Genomic DNA, 13,414 nt, shown 5'->3' on the forward strand with positions numbered 1-13,414 from the left:
GGGGTGTCGCCGCCAGCGCAGGACGACGTCGACGCGGAGCCGCGGGCGGCCGAGGCGTGCTGCTGTCGCGCCCACTCCCCTCCCTCGATCTCGACCCCGACGTCAGGGCGATGGAGTGAAGCGCGGCGAAGGTGGCACTTCCGCGTTGCGCCGCCGGACCGAGGCGGCCGCCGCTCTCCCGCCACCGGGGGCACTTGGAGGACTCCCACTTCCCCGCAGGTCGGCGCCCGGCGCCCGCGACTTCGAACCCGACCATAGGACGACCAACGCGGCAGAAGCGCCGCCGCCCGATCCTCGCTGTGTCAGGCCCGGAGGCCGCTGCGCATCCGCTGCGACCTGGAACCAGGGACCCGCGTCCCGACCCGGATTATCGTGGCGCGTTTCTCGGCCGGCCCTGCTGCTTGCTACCCCTCTGCCGCGGCCGCCGCCGTCCCCCTTCCCGGCGGGGGACATGGCCAGGGTCTGACCCGGAGGAGGCCGCACCCGCGCCGCGCTCTGCGGCGGGCTCTAGGCGATGCCGAGCAGCTCGGACACGGCGCTGGGGGGAGGCGGGGGCCTGAGTTGGGCCGAGAAGAAGTTGGAGGAGCGCCGCAAGCGGAGGCGATTCCTGTCCCCTCAGCAGCCGCCGCTGCTCTTGCCGCTCCTGCAGCCGCAGCTCCTGCAACCGCCGCCGCCCCCGCCGCCTCTGCTCTTCCTGGCTGCCCCCGGCGCGGCCGCCGCCGCAGCCGCCGCCGCCGCGGCCTCCTCCTCCTGCTTCAGCCCGGGCCCCCCTTTGGAGGTCAAGCGGCTGGCGAGAGGCAAGAGGCGCCCGGGAGGGCGGCAGAAGCGGCGCCGCGGACCCCGCGCCGGGCAGGAGGCGGAGAAGCGCCGGGTCTTCTCGTTGCCCCAGCCGCAGCAGGACGGCGGTGGCGGTGCCAGTAGCGGCGGGGGTGTGACCCCGCTGGTGGAGTACGAGGATGTGAGCTCCCAGTCCGAGCAGGGGCTGCTGCTGGGGGGCGCCAGCGCGGCAACGGCGGCGACGGCTGCCGGGGGAACGGGGGGCAACGGCGCGAGTCCGGCCTCCTCCTCCGGCACGCAGCGGCGCGCGGAGGGGTCGGAGCGCAGGCCGCGCCGGGACCGTCGCAGCAGCAGCGGCCGCAGCAAGGAGCGCCACCGCGAGCACCGGCGGCGCGACGGCCAGCGCAGCGGCAGCGAGGCCTCCAAGGCCCGAGGGCGGCACGGCCACAGCGGCGAGGAGCGGCCGGACGCCGCCAAGAGTGGCAGTAGCAGCAGCAGCGGCGGGCGCCGCAAGAGCGCCTCGGCCACGTCCAGCAGCAGCAGCAGCCGCAAGGAGCGAGACCTCAAGGCCCATCGCAGCCGGACTAAGTCGTCCAAGGAGACGCCTTCGGCCTACAAGGAGACGCCCAAGGCCTACCGGGAGGACAAGAGCGAGCCCAAGGCCTACAGGCGGCGGCAGCGGTCCCTGAGCCCGCTGGGAGGCCGGGACGACAGCCCGGTGTCCCACAGGGCCTCGCAGAGCCTCCGCAGCCGCAAGTCGCCGAGCCCGGCGGGAGGTGGCAGCAGCCCCTACTCCCGGCGGCTGCAGCGCTCCCCGAGCCCCTACAGCCGGCGCCGCTCCCCCAGTTACAGCCGCCACAGCTCCTACGAGCGGGGCGGAGATGTCTCCCCCAGCCCGTACAGCAGCAGCAGCTGGCGGCGCTCGCGCAGCCCCTACAGTCCAGTGCTCAGGTGAGTCCGACCCCCGGGTCCCCCAGAGGCAGTGAGTGGGGCGAGGCGCCTTGGAGCCGCCCCGCTGCTCCCCCGGGACCCAGAGGTCTTCTAGCGGGAGGGGCGTCCGAGGGACCCTGCCAGCAGCCAGGGCTGCGGCGGGGAAAATCTGTAAGAGTTGGGAGTCTTGGACTTGTTGCTTTAGGGTCTTAACAGGTTTCTGAGAACCGCCCTTTGCCTTTCCAGCACAGCTACCTAGGAGTGGTTTAATTTGTCTTAATGATTTGGAAGCCTGTTTATGGAGAAGAGGTTTCCTTGCTGCTGATTTATTAATGGACTGCAGTGTAGGGACTTGTATTGAAGAGGAATCCGAATCAGGTGGTGATGTCAGAGTTAGATAAGGATTGCAAATGTTTCATGTGATTAGCACTGGGATGGGCAAAAGAGCTGTCGTAAAGTTTATTCTAATATCCGAAATATCTGTAAGTAGAAGTTGGTGGTAATAGAACTTGAAGATAAGGAAAATAATTATTTTTGTGATAGTCTTGCCTTTTTCCTGATCTTTCAATCATAATTTCCAAAATTAAAAAAGAAAGTTTTGGTCAACAACCAGTTGCAGGTCACATAAATCTATGTAGTGTTCTGGTGTAACCGAGTGAGTGGCTTAGTGCATTCTCAGGCCTTTATGAACCTGAAATTGCTTACTGTAAAGTTAAGTAGGGCTTTAAATATTAGGATCTGCGTTAAAAAGTTTTTGCGGGAATAATTTAATCCGGTGAGATTGGAATAACATTTTTACGTGGTTAAGCTTTGTTTGTTGCACAATAATAGTATTTGCCAAAAAAAAAAAAAAAAAAAAAAGCCAGTATGTTGGTATATACTTAATGTAGAGTGAATTAAAAACGACTTTTGAGTATTTTTTAGGCCTTGTAGGTTCTTACATTAAGACCCCTGGCCCTTGTAGGCTTTGGTTTCAGGTATTGTAGACTAACGTTTGGATTGCTGTTCTTTTTTTGTTTCTTAGTTTTCAGTAATGCCAAGGGGCTGATGAGTATGGGTAAGCTCAGATTTTGCTATCAGCCCTCAGTACTTTGCAGGTGTCTGTAGAATAGGAAGATCTTTCAAGTGTCAGCCCAATACCTGTGAAGATGTGCTGTGAGGAAAGTTGGAGAGTTTGTCTGTAAACCAAAATAACTGCATCCTTTTCTTCATACAGTGTCCAGCACATATAAAATGCCAGCTGTAAGAATTTTGCCACTGACAACTCTTGCACCAAATTAACTTGTAGAGGAGCTTTATATGTTACTTTTAATTGTAACATTTTACATTTGCCAAATAGTTCACATTTTCTGCAGTTCAGTTTGTTTTACAAACTGATTAAGTTTCATAACTTTGAATTGTGTGATGGCAGTTTTAACAGTGGGTTTGTGATTAATAGGGTTGCAGTTGCTAGACACCTTAGCAAGGCCCCCTTAAACGGCACTGGCTTGTATTTTATGTAGTAGTAATTTGTGATTAGAGTTATCCATACTGAGCAAATACCTACTGAGCATCTTTTATATACCAGTGCTGTTTTAAGGACTGGAATAGAGCAGAAAAGCGTAGGCAGAGTCACTGAGCTAGTATCATGAAAGTCCATTCATTAGGAGTCCTCATGGTGTGTGTATTGACCAGCAGTATTTATAAAGGATTGGAAGAAGCTAATATATCCACCAATATTCTTGATACTGGCAGTTTGGTGTATGCTTGAGTACAAACAGGGGTGGGGTGGGGGTGTGGGTGGGGTTGGGGGGAAAGGACATTATAGACAGCCTGCTCTATTACATTTTTGGAGTTGAGTTCCAGTACTGTTTGCTCAGTTTCTTTCTTGTTATGTGATGCTGGCGAGCAAACCCGGGCCTTATGTGATTTGTCCAGTTTCTTAGCAGGATTGTTGAAAACTTAATTGCCTAAACTGTAATGGGAAATGCTGTAATAGGAAATACTTAACATTTTTATTATTTCAAGGTGTAAATGAAAATTTATGTTTTGTGAAGTTTCCAGCCCTATGGAAATCTAAGATAATTGAATTGTTGAGTAGTTTGAATTGTTAGAAGACTTCATATTGAAACAAACCCACATCCTCAATTAACTGCCAGATTTAACTCTTTGGAACCATACAGAACAAATTTGTGTACTGGCTCTTTAGAACATGGGGATAGTTGCCATGTCTTCAGAGCTGTCTTCCCTGGGCCAAAATCTTGTCTTCTTTATTTATTTATTTATTATTTTATTTTTTTAATATTGTCTTCAGATTTTTATTTTTTATTATGTGTTGCCTGTCAAATGTCCTGCTTAAAATGTAGGGCTTAGAACTCACAGCTAAAATAGGTAATTGGAAAAAGATCTTTAGAAATAGCAAATGTATATATTGTTTAAGAACATGAATTCTCTTGTTTAACTTAGTACAAAAAGTTTTATTTTAGATTTTAGTAATTCTGGTAGATGATTCCTGTTCTTTAAGGAATAGAAGACATTGTAAGTTCCATGGTGGCATCTGGCCTGCTTTGCCTACCATTGAATTCCTAGTGCTCTGCGCTGTATTTGGCCCATATCGACACTTAGTACTTGTCTAAGAAAAGGAAGGGATGATGGAGTTTTGGAGTTCACTGAACATGCAAGCTGGGACTGTGAATCTGGATTATGTGCCTCATTTGAGTAAGTAATGCTATAAGAAAAAGTATGGGGGCTGGAGAGATGATGGCTCAGAAGTTGAGAGCATTAACTGCTCTTGCAGATGACCAGCATTCGATTCCCAGCACCTACATGGCTGCTATGAACCGTCCTTAACTCCAGTTCCAGGGGAGCCCAAAGCCCTCTTCTGACCTCCGTGGTATTGCACGGCAGGGGTGCACTCACATACATAAAGGCAATACACTCATACACATAAAAATGAAAAGAAAAGAAAAAGCAGTATGGCTATTTCCAAGCCTACATAGTAGATTTTATTTATTGATGAATTATCAGTATAGTTTTTTTTTTTTTTTTTTTTTTTTTTTTTTTTGAAGTTTTTGTGTTTTTTTTTTTTTTTTTTTTTTTTTGGTCTTTTTGAGACAGGGCCTCCCTATAGCCCCAGCTGGCTTGGAACTCACTATGTAGACCAGGCTGGCCTTGATCTCACAGAGATCCTTTGCCTCCCTAGTGCTGGGACTAAAGATGTGGGACACCATGCCTGGCTTAACATAGATACTTTTAAGGAAATGTGTATATATATTCAAAGTAGTATTGAAATCATAGTAAGAAGATTTTTTGATATTAATCCTAGGATAAGTCCTCTTTCTGTATTCTTCACAGCCTGTTCTTCATTTGAATCTCCAATTCTCAGTTTATTGCAGTTTTTATCAGTGGCCCTCTTAGCTTAACTTCCCCCATAAGCTGTTTACCATATTTTTCTTTACTATTTGATATGAGGTATTTGAATTCTTATCATCTCTCTGGTTAGCCCTTTGGTAAATATGTGAGGTGTATGGACATGAGGAAAGGGAGAGAAGAGTACTAGTATACTGTTCCGCTGTGTGCAGTCATTGATGCATGCCTTAAATTCACCCCAAACCCTTGTGATAGTTGGAAATGCTCCCAAAGCATGGACTGGGACAGGTCCTCCAAAATTTAAGTGATTTGCTTCAGTCAGCTTGGATTCAAACCATGAGCTGATTTGGAAGTACATGTCCTTAATATGCTGTGTTGAACCTCAGCTGGCATTCAATAGACTCTATCACCTCACATACTGACTGACTTGTTTTGTGAAATCCAACCTTTTGAGGTATCTTATGTATCAATTTCTGTACCCTGGGCATTTTCTTTATCAGCACTTTGAGGATTTTTTTTATAGAAATATTTACTAGACAGACTGGTTTGGTATAACCTCAGCACTGAGACTGAGGCAGGAGGATCATGAGTCAAGGCTAGTCTGGGTTACATTGAGATCTTGTCTGAAAATACAAAAAAGCAAAAACAATTTTTCTCAAAATTCATTCAGGGCAGTTGTCTGTAGTTTTTAATATATTTATCTTTTTGTGGTGCTCCTAATGAACCCAGAGCCTCTCACTTGTTAGACAAGCACTTCGTCATTGAACCCCAGTCCCAACTTGTAGTTTTTATGAACAGTGAGGAGGTTTAAATCCTCTGGATGTTTTTTTCCTACTTTGTCCTTACAAGATTGGCCAAAAACATTTCTTGAAAATAGTAATTATTAGTCACTGATTGTTCTGAGGGATGTCTTACCTGAAGTGACTGAAGTCAGATGAATTACAATCAGTAGGACACATTGTGTTGTGTAGAACTGGATTTTTTTTTACATCTATGGCGGTTCCATTGCATCAAGCAGCAGCAGCATGGGGTTTGGAGAGTTGGCTCAGTGGTTAAGAGCACTGGCTGCTCTTGCAGAGGACCTGGGTTTGGTTCCCAGCACCCACATGGCAACTAACAACTGTCTGTAACTCCAGTTCCAGAGGAGCCAGTACCCTCTTCTGACCTCTGTAGGCATTGCATGACGTGGGTGCACTTAACACAGGTGCACTCATATACATAATGTAAAAATAACGGGGGGTGGTGATGCATGCCTTTAATCCCAGCACTTGGGAGGCAGAGGCAGGCAGATCCTTGTGAGTTGTGAGTTCAAGGCCAGCCTGGTCTACATAGTGAGTTCAGGTCAGCTGGGACTACAAGGAGACCCTGTCTCAAAAAAAAGGAGCCCCCCCCAATTTTTTTTTTTTTTTTGAAAAGAAAAAAAAATTTTTAAAAGAAAGGAATGAAGAAGTCTGTAGTCTCTGAGCACCTTGACAAGACAGTGTAGTACTACAACTGGTCTCTGGGGCAATTAGGGTTCACTCTGACTAATGATTTCAACCAGGTTCCTGGGAAGGCATGAGACTCATACGTATAAAAAACAAAACACCCCAAAACCCAAGACCCTGAGAAGACTGCATGTCAGGTAGAAATAAGTGAAATCATTAATGTTATTATGAGGATTTTATGTTTACAGCTAGTGTTCAAAATAATACAAAATGAAGATAGTCCAGAGGTTTTTTGTTTTTGTTTTTCTTTTAAAACAGGGTCTCCCTGTAACCCCAACTGGCCTGGAACTCACTATGTAGACCAGACTGGCCTCTCGATCTTGCCTCCATCTGCCTCTGCCTCCCGAGTGCTGGGATTAAAGGCATGTACTACCACCCCTGGCAATAGCCCAGAGTTTTTAAAAAGCTCCTATTATAAAATGTTGCTGATTTGATATGTTCTTCACTCATATAAAAAACACTGAAAACATAAAATGCTAGAATAAGTGCAGAAACAGAAGAGGCTAGAAATTTGGGTAGACCAAGGTTGTGATTGTTTCTGTCATTCTCAGAAGATGGGCCTTGTGCTTTGCTCTTTCATTCCTCATCACATTTCTTTCCACCTAACGCTGATCTATATGTCTGTCTTTTCATTTCTAGTGTCTCATTTCGACTATCATTTTTAATGGGTTAGATTTTGTATTATCATTACCTTCCCTCTATTCCCTTTTCAGTTTGTTGAAACAGGATCTCACTCTGTGGCTCAGGCTGGCCTTGAACTCAGCTCTGGAAGGCCTAGGATTAAAGGAGTGAGCTACTATCCCTGCGTTCCACACACACCCCCTTTTGTCCATTCTTTATTAGTTTTCTTTATATATGATTAAATAATGTCCATCCCATTTTGCAGAATTAAACTTTGTAATGCATTGTGACTTAATGCTTTTAATGATCTGGCCCTGTTCTATTAGAACTCTTATTTTTTTAGAGGCTCTTTTATTTTTCTGAATTTCCATGCTAACCATTCTCTGAGCTTGAAATGTAAGAGACACTGCAGATTTTTCATCTTTGTTGTTTACCTTGCATTCAGAACTCATCTCAGATCCCAACATCTTTATTACTGTCTCATCTAGAAGAAAGTTGGTTTCTTTTCCTTGCTTCTCCTAGCACTGTGCTTTATTTTTGTTGTAGAGCTGTTACAGCTTCCATATAACATTTCAGTGAGTTGGCTGACTCCATTGGCTTTCCACTAGATGGTAAGCTCCTAAAGGACAAATTCTAAAACATTTTTATTAGTGATTTAGTTAAATACTTTTTTCTCCACACAGTGAAATAATCCAATTTACACAGATGCCATCCTTAAACTTGCTTGCAACTGTGATTCATGTATTCTCTAGGCCTGGGGAAGTAATTTTTTACTACTAATAAAATAATTTATAGGCAGAGACTTTAAGGAGTAAGTGAAATATATTTGCCATTCAAGCCTGATGATGTGAGTTTGGTCCTCACCCATAGTAGAAGGAGAGAACCTATGCTTGAATGCCTGAAAGTTATCCATTCTCCACATGCCAGGGTATGCATGCCCACACTCACATGCACATCATACATACACACAATAATAGTTTTTTCTAAAGGAGAGAGAGACTTTAAGAACATCACTCTCACTGGATGTGGTGGTATACACCATAAATCTCAGCACTCAGGAGAATCCCAGCACTTGAGAGGCTGAGGCAGGCAGATGGATCGCTGAGTTCAGCCTGGCCTGTATATTGAGTTCCAGGCTAGCAAGGGCTGCATGGTGACATCTTGTTTAAAAATAACTACCAAAACCATCTCTATCTACTAGAATATTAGTTGTGTGTTTAGGCACTTTAGTATAAATAACATAAACTCAGACCTGCTGTTCATATTTGCATTCTTTTGTACCAATCAAGATAAATGGTCAGTTTTTCTTGTTGAATTTAATTGTTAAGGTAGAAAGTTTCTGAGAAAACTATAACTTTTTTTTTTTTTTTTTTTTTTAAATATTAAAAAAAAAAAAAAAAAAAAAAAAAAAAAAAAAAAAAAAAATTTTTTTTTGGAGAAAAACCAGGCTGGCCTTGAACTCATAGAGTGAGTGGCCTCTGCTGGAATTAAAGGCTTGCGCCACCACGCCCGGCTGAAAACTAACATTTTTAAAGGTTGAATTTTTGTGAATTTCATACAATATATTTTGATCATATTTAGAGCCCCTTCCCTTATCAGGACCGCTCTTACTTGTCTTCCTCCAATTTCATGTACTCTATTGTATAGGCTTTAATATAGATAGATATTTTATATGGATATAATAGATACATTAAAGCCTATAGAGTCAAATTTGTGTCCCTAAGTGCTTTACTGCGGGTCCATCCACTCGATCCTTGTAAACCTAGCAAAATTCACACCCTTAAACGATAGCAACTCCTCATCCCAGCAGCCATTGGTTGCCAGTAGTTCCTCAGGGCGTCCCCCTGTCTATGCTGGGATTCTCTATGGCTTGAGCTTACATGGGACTTGTGCATGCTGTCACCCGTGCTGTGAGGTCATATGAGTCACTCCTCAACTATCTTGAAAACTGTTTCCTTGTGGTCATCTGCTACCTTTGGTACTTAGAATCTTTCCACCCTCTCTTCCGCAGTGATCTCTGAGCCTTGGGAGGCAGAAGTTTGATATAGGTGTCGTATTCAGGGGTAGGGTGTCTGCAGCCTCTTATTCTCCACATTGGCCAGTTGTGATTTTCTCTGTTAATCAATGTGTGCTGCATAAGGAGGATTCTCTGGTGAGAGTTGAGAGATACATTTATCTTTGGGTATATCAGTAAATCACTAAGAGTCAGTTTAATAGTATGTCCATTTAGCAGAATGAGAATGGGCATATCTTGCCAGGCCAGTTGTAGCTTGCTGGATTTGCAGCAAAGTAAGGTTGAGTAATTTTCTCTCCTAGTAGCATGCACTGTGAAAGCTATCTAGTAGAGATGAAGCTTTGAAGTTAGTACCAAGTTGATTTCTCCTTGTTTGTTCTACAGCTCATGTATATAGTATCTTTAACCAATAGGGTCTTAACTGTGAGGTTCTGGTAGGTAACCAAGACCAGGGTCAATGGCCAGTATTGTTTGAGGGTCTTTGGGACCCCTATCAACAGCTTCCAAAGAGGCAGTCCGTTCCTGGTACAGGTAAATCAGTGGAACTAGACACAGTTATCCCGAGTTAGGTAACGCATACCCAAAAAGACAAATGTAGCATGTTATTTCTCTTAGCTGAATGCTAGGTTTCAATTCTTAGATATGCATGTTTCAATTGAGAAAATCCAAAGATGTTAGGAAAGTAATAAATGGCTATGGGCGGGAACAGGGAGCATTTCCTGGGAGGGGAGATAGAATGCAATGATATAAATGACAAAAGGGGAACAATAAAGTAGGAAGGTTTAAATGTGGTAGGGAATGGGAGGCTAAGTAAGGGGGGAGGATGGGGAGGGATAGCTAACATTAAAGGCTTAGAAAAAAGCCTTATGGAAACCTAGTATAGAAGCTTCCGTAAAAGTATTTACATATGTATACATTATGAAAAGAGATTAAAAGGAATTACCCTATAGCAGGGGATATTTTCTCTACTAGATACTATAGGCTAGCAAAGTAAAAGCCCAAAATGATCACATTTCATTTTAAAACCTGAAATATAGTAATTTTGAGTGAATGCTGCTTATTATTTATATTTAAGTTAACGCTAACCTTTCCCCCCTTATTCTGTACTTTTTTCCCCATATGGATAACTTCTTTATTGGTGGCAGTGGCTGCTATTGTTATTTTTGGTTTGGGTTGATTTTAATTCACACATAGAAATTTATAAACTTTGAAGTGGCCATTTGCAGTAAAATTTCCATGCTGGAATCAGAAGTAGTACTTGATCGCGGTGATGGAATTTCTACACCTTTAAATTGTGGCGGGGAAATCTATGAAATGGATGTCTATTTGTTGATAACCTGTAGGTCAAAAGAGGGTACTGAGAGGAACTGAAAGTGATAAATGGGCACTCTTCCATTTTCAGTTACATCGGAGCACTTTTACTGGGTTATTTTAATACTCAACAGTTTTTCTAAGATTAAGCTTTTACCTCTTTTGGAGTCATTTTTCTTTTTCTTAAATACTACATTATTTTTCACCTATTTACTTAAAGAATAGAGGCTTATAGTAGAAATTTTCAAGTTAGTATAGAAAAGTGTTAAGAAATTGAAAGTTCTTAAATCCAGCTACCTGAGGACTGGGTACATACTGTCTCAGAGGTACAGCCATTGCCTAAGTCCAGACGCCTGAGGTGTTCTTCCATGACATTGTCATGAATATTCTTTTCTGTTGCTGTTAAATTTATTTTTATTTATTTATTTTTGTGTGTGGACACACAGTGCTTGTGGAGTTTGGAGCACATCTTGGATGAGCTGGTTCTTTGTCTACCATGTTTGTCCCAGTGGCAGATTCCCTTATCAACTCTGAGTCATCTTGCCAGTCCTTAATTTTTTTGGACAGAATCATGCTGTGTAACCCTCGCTGGCCTGTCCTGTTATTTGCTATGCAGCCCAGGCTAGGCTTGGCTCCCCTCCTAAGTGACTGGGATATATGTATATACCATTCATTATGCATGGCTAAATTTTATTTTTAATTGATATTGATTGTATTTGCAGAGATTTAAGATAATTTAAAAATTTTTCGCCCCATTTTTTTTTTTTTTTTTTTTTTCCCAAAAAATGGCCTTCCCCCTTTCTCTGTTGCTTGTTTGGTAGGATTCCAGGTGAGCATCACCACTCTTGGATGAAATCTCCTGGCAGTTTTGAAATGTCCGCTGCACTCTTACATTGTTAAATTTTGTGTAATAGACCACTAGATCTTATTTTAATGAACTTTGAACCTTTGATCAACATTTCTCCTTTACCTATCAGTCCTCCCCAAGCCTCTGCTGAACACTCTTCCACTCTTTGCTACTTAAAAGTTCTTAAAAGTTTATTAGAGTAATAATGAAAACTCAAGACTTAGATTTTCATGTAACAGTGAAATCATGGAGTATTTGTCTTTCTGTGCACAGTTTATTTCTCTTTAAGTATAATGCCCTCTAGGTTCGTCCTTGTTGTAAATGACAGACTTTCCTCCTTTTATAAGGCTAAATAGTATTCCAGTCTTTATTTATACCACTTTTTTAAAATCCACCCATCTGATAATGGGCACCTGTGCTACTTCTCTATCTTAGCTGTTGTGCTGCAGAAAGGACGGCCGTGTAGATCTTCAGCACACTGATTTCAGATTTATATATGGAGAAACCATGTGATAATTCTATTTTTAGATTTTTTTTTTTTGATTTATGTGTATTGCCTGCTTGTATGTAAGTGCAGTGTATGTAAGTGCATCCATGTTGTACAGTGCCTGCAGGGGTAAAAAGAAGGTATCAAATCCCCTGCAACTGGAGTTACACAGTTGTTAGCTGTCATGTCGGTGCTGGGAATTGGACCCGGGTCCTCTGTAAGAGCAGTCAGTGCTCTTAACTGCTGAGCCATCTCTCCAGCCCTGAGAATAGCCATTCTTAAAGGTATGAAGAGTTACCTCATTATGATTTTAATTTGCATTTCCCTGATAATTAGTGATGAGCATTTTTTGTATACCTGTTGATCATTGGTATATCTGCTTTTGAGGAATGTCTGACAGATCCTTTGTTCATTTTTAAATGGGGTTGTTTGTTTTCTATTGAATTGTTTGAGTCTCATGTATTTTAGATATTAACTCCATATTAGAGGTGTGGCTTACAAATAAGTTCTTTCACATTTTGTTGTTTTCTTGTTTGTGCAGGTTTTACTTTGTTATGTCGTTTGTTTATTTTTGCTTTTGTTGCCTGTGTTTTTAGGGTATTAGCCAGGGAGTCCTCTTACACCAGTGTCCTGGAAGCTCCCCCCCCCTTTTTTTTAAAAAATTCTAGTACTTTTATAACTTCGGACCTCACATTTTAATCTATAGTTTTTAGCCAAAGCTCCTGAACATTGGTATAGAGGTCTTTTGTTTCTGTTTTTCTTGAGCTTGTTTGGAGTGGGATTGCCATGCTGTGCTATAAGTGTGACTTTGTAAAATGCTGTATTGTCTTCTAACATGGCTGTTACATTTCACGTTCTAGTCAGCATTGTTGGAGCTTTCCATATGTTTGGCACCTTTACTAAAAGTTCATTATGTGAAATTTTAGTCACATCAGTGGATGTGTATTGTAGTGTGGTTTTGTTTTTAGTCCTAATAGTAGGATGGAGCATCTTCCTGTATGCTCATATGCTCTTCATATCTTTTGGAAAGTTTCAAATTTTTTTCTCTATTTTTTATTTATTTTTTTATTTAAAAAAATATTTTATTTTTTGTGTATGAGTGTTATGCCTGCATGTGTGTAAGTGCACCTGTTTCACACAATGCCTGCAGAGGTCAAAAGATGGCGTTGATTCCCCTGGAACTGGAGTTAAGGATGGTTGTTATCCTCCATGTGGGTGCGGGGAATCGAACCCGGGTCCTCTGTAAAGAGCAGTCAGTGCTCTTAACCACTGAGCTATCTCTCTAGCCCCTCTATCTATATTTTTGAACTGGTTTGCTTTAAGTTCTGTACACATTCTGGGTAGCTGAACATGTTTTACAAATGTATCCGTCTTTGGTTTCTTCAATAAATTCAGGGTGCAAAAGTTTAGAGTTTTTATGAAGTCCAAGTTAGCTTTTTTACTTCTGTGATTTATAAAATTGGGTCAAAAAAAATCTTTGTCTACTCCACACTGAAAAAGATTTTCTCCTTGGTTTTTTGGTCCTCTTTATCTTATACAATATGATAGCACAGTCGCATACTTAGGTTTTCTTCCTCTTATTTTATTTTATT

The 13,414-nt window shown here is 43.0% G+C and overlaps 1 protein-coding gene across 4 annotated transcripts in view; it reads left to right on the top strand.

The window, feature by feature from the left end:
- Positions 1-13,414, top strand: part of Cdk13 (cyclin dependent kinase 13) — a 112,728-nt gene continuing 99,314 nt past the window's right edge. For 2 of the 4 annotated variants that reach the window (XM_008836271.2, XM_008836269.3), the window contains exon 1: positions 1-1,728. In XM_008836271.2, coding sequence (XP_008834493.1) covers positions 515-1,728 — 1,214 coding nt within the window. In that variant the 5' untranslated portion in view covers positions 1-514. The remainder of the gene's footprint in view (positions 1,729-13,414) is intronic. The other 2 variants (XM_029564977.1, XM_029564978.1) reach the window with 1 other exon arrangement.

The sequence above is a fragment of the Nannospalax galili genome, unplaced genomic scaffold (genome assembly GCF_000622305.1).
Source record: "Nannospalax galili isolate Female #2095 unplaced genomic scaffold, S.galili_v1.0 scaffold54, whole genome shotgun sequence".
NCBI lineage: Eukaryota > Metazoa > Chordata > Mammalia > Rodentia > Spalacidae > Nannospalax > Nannospalax galili.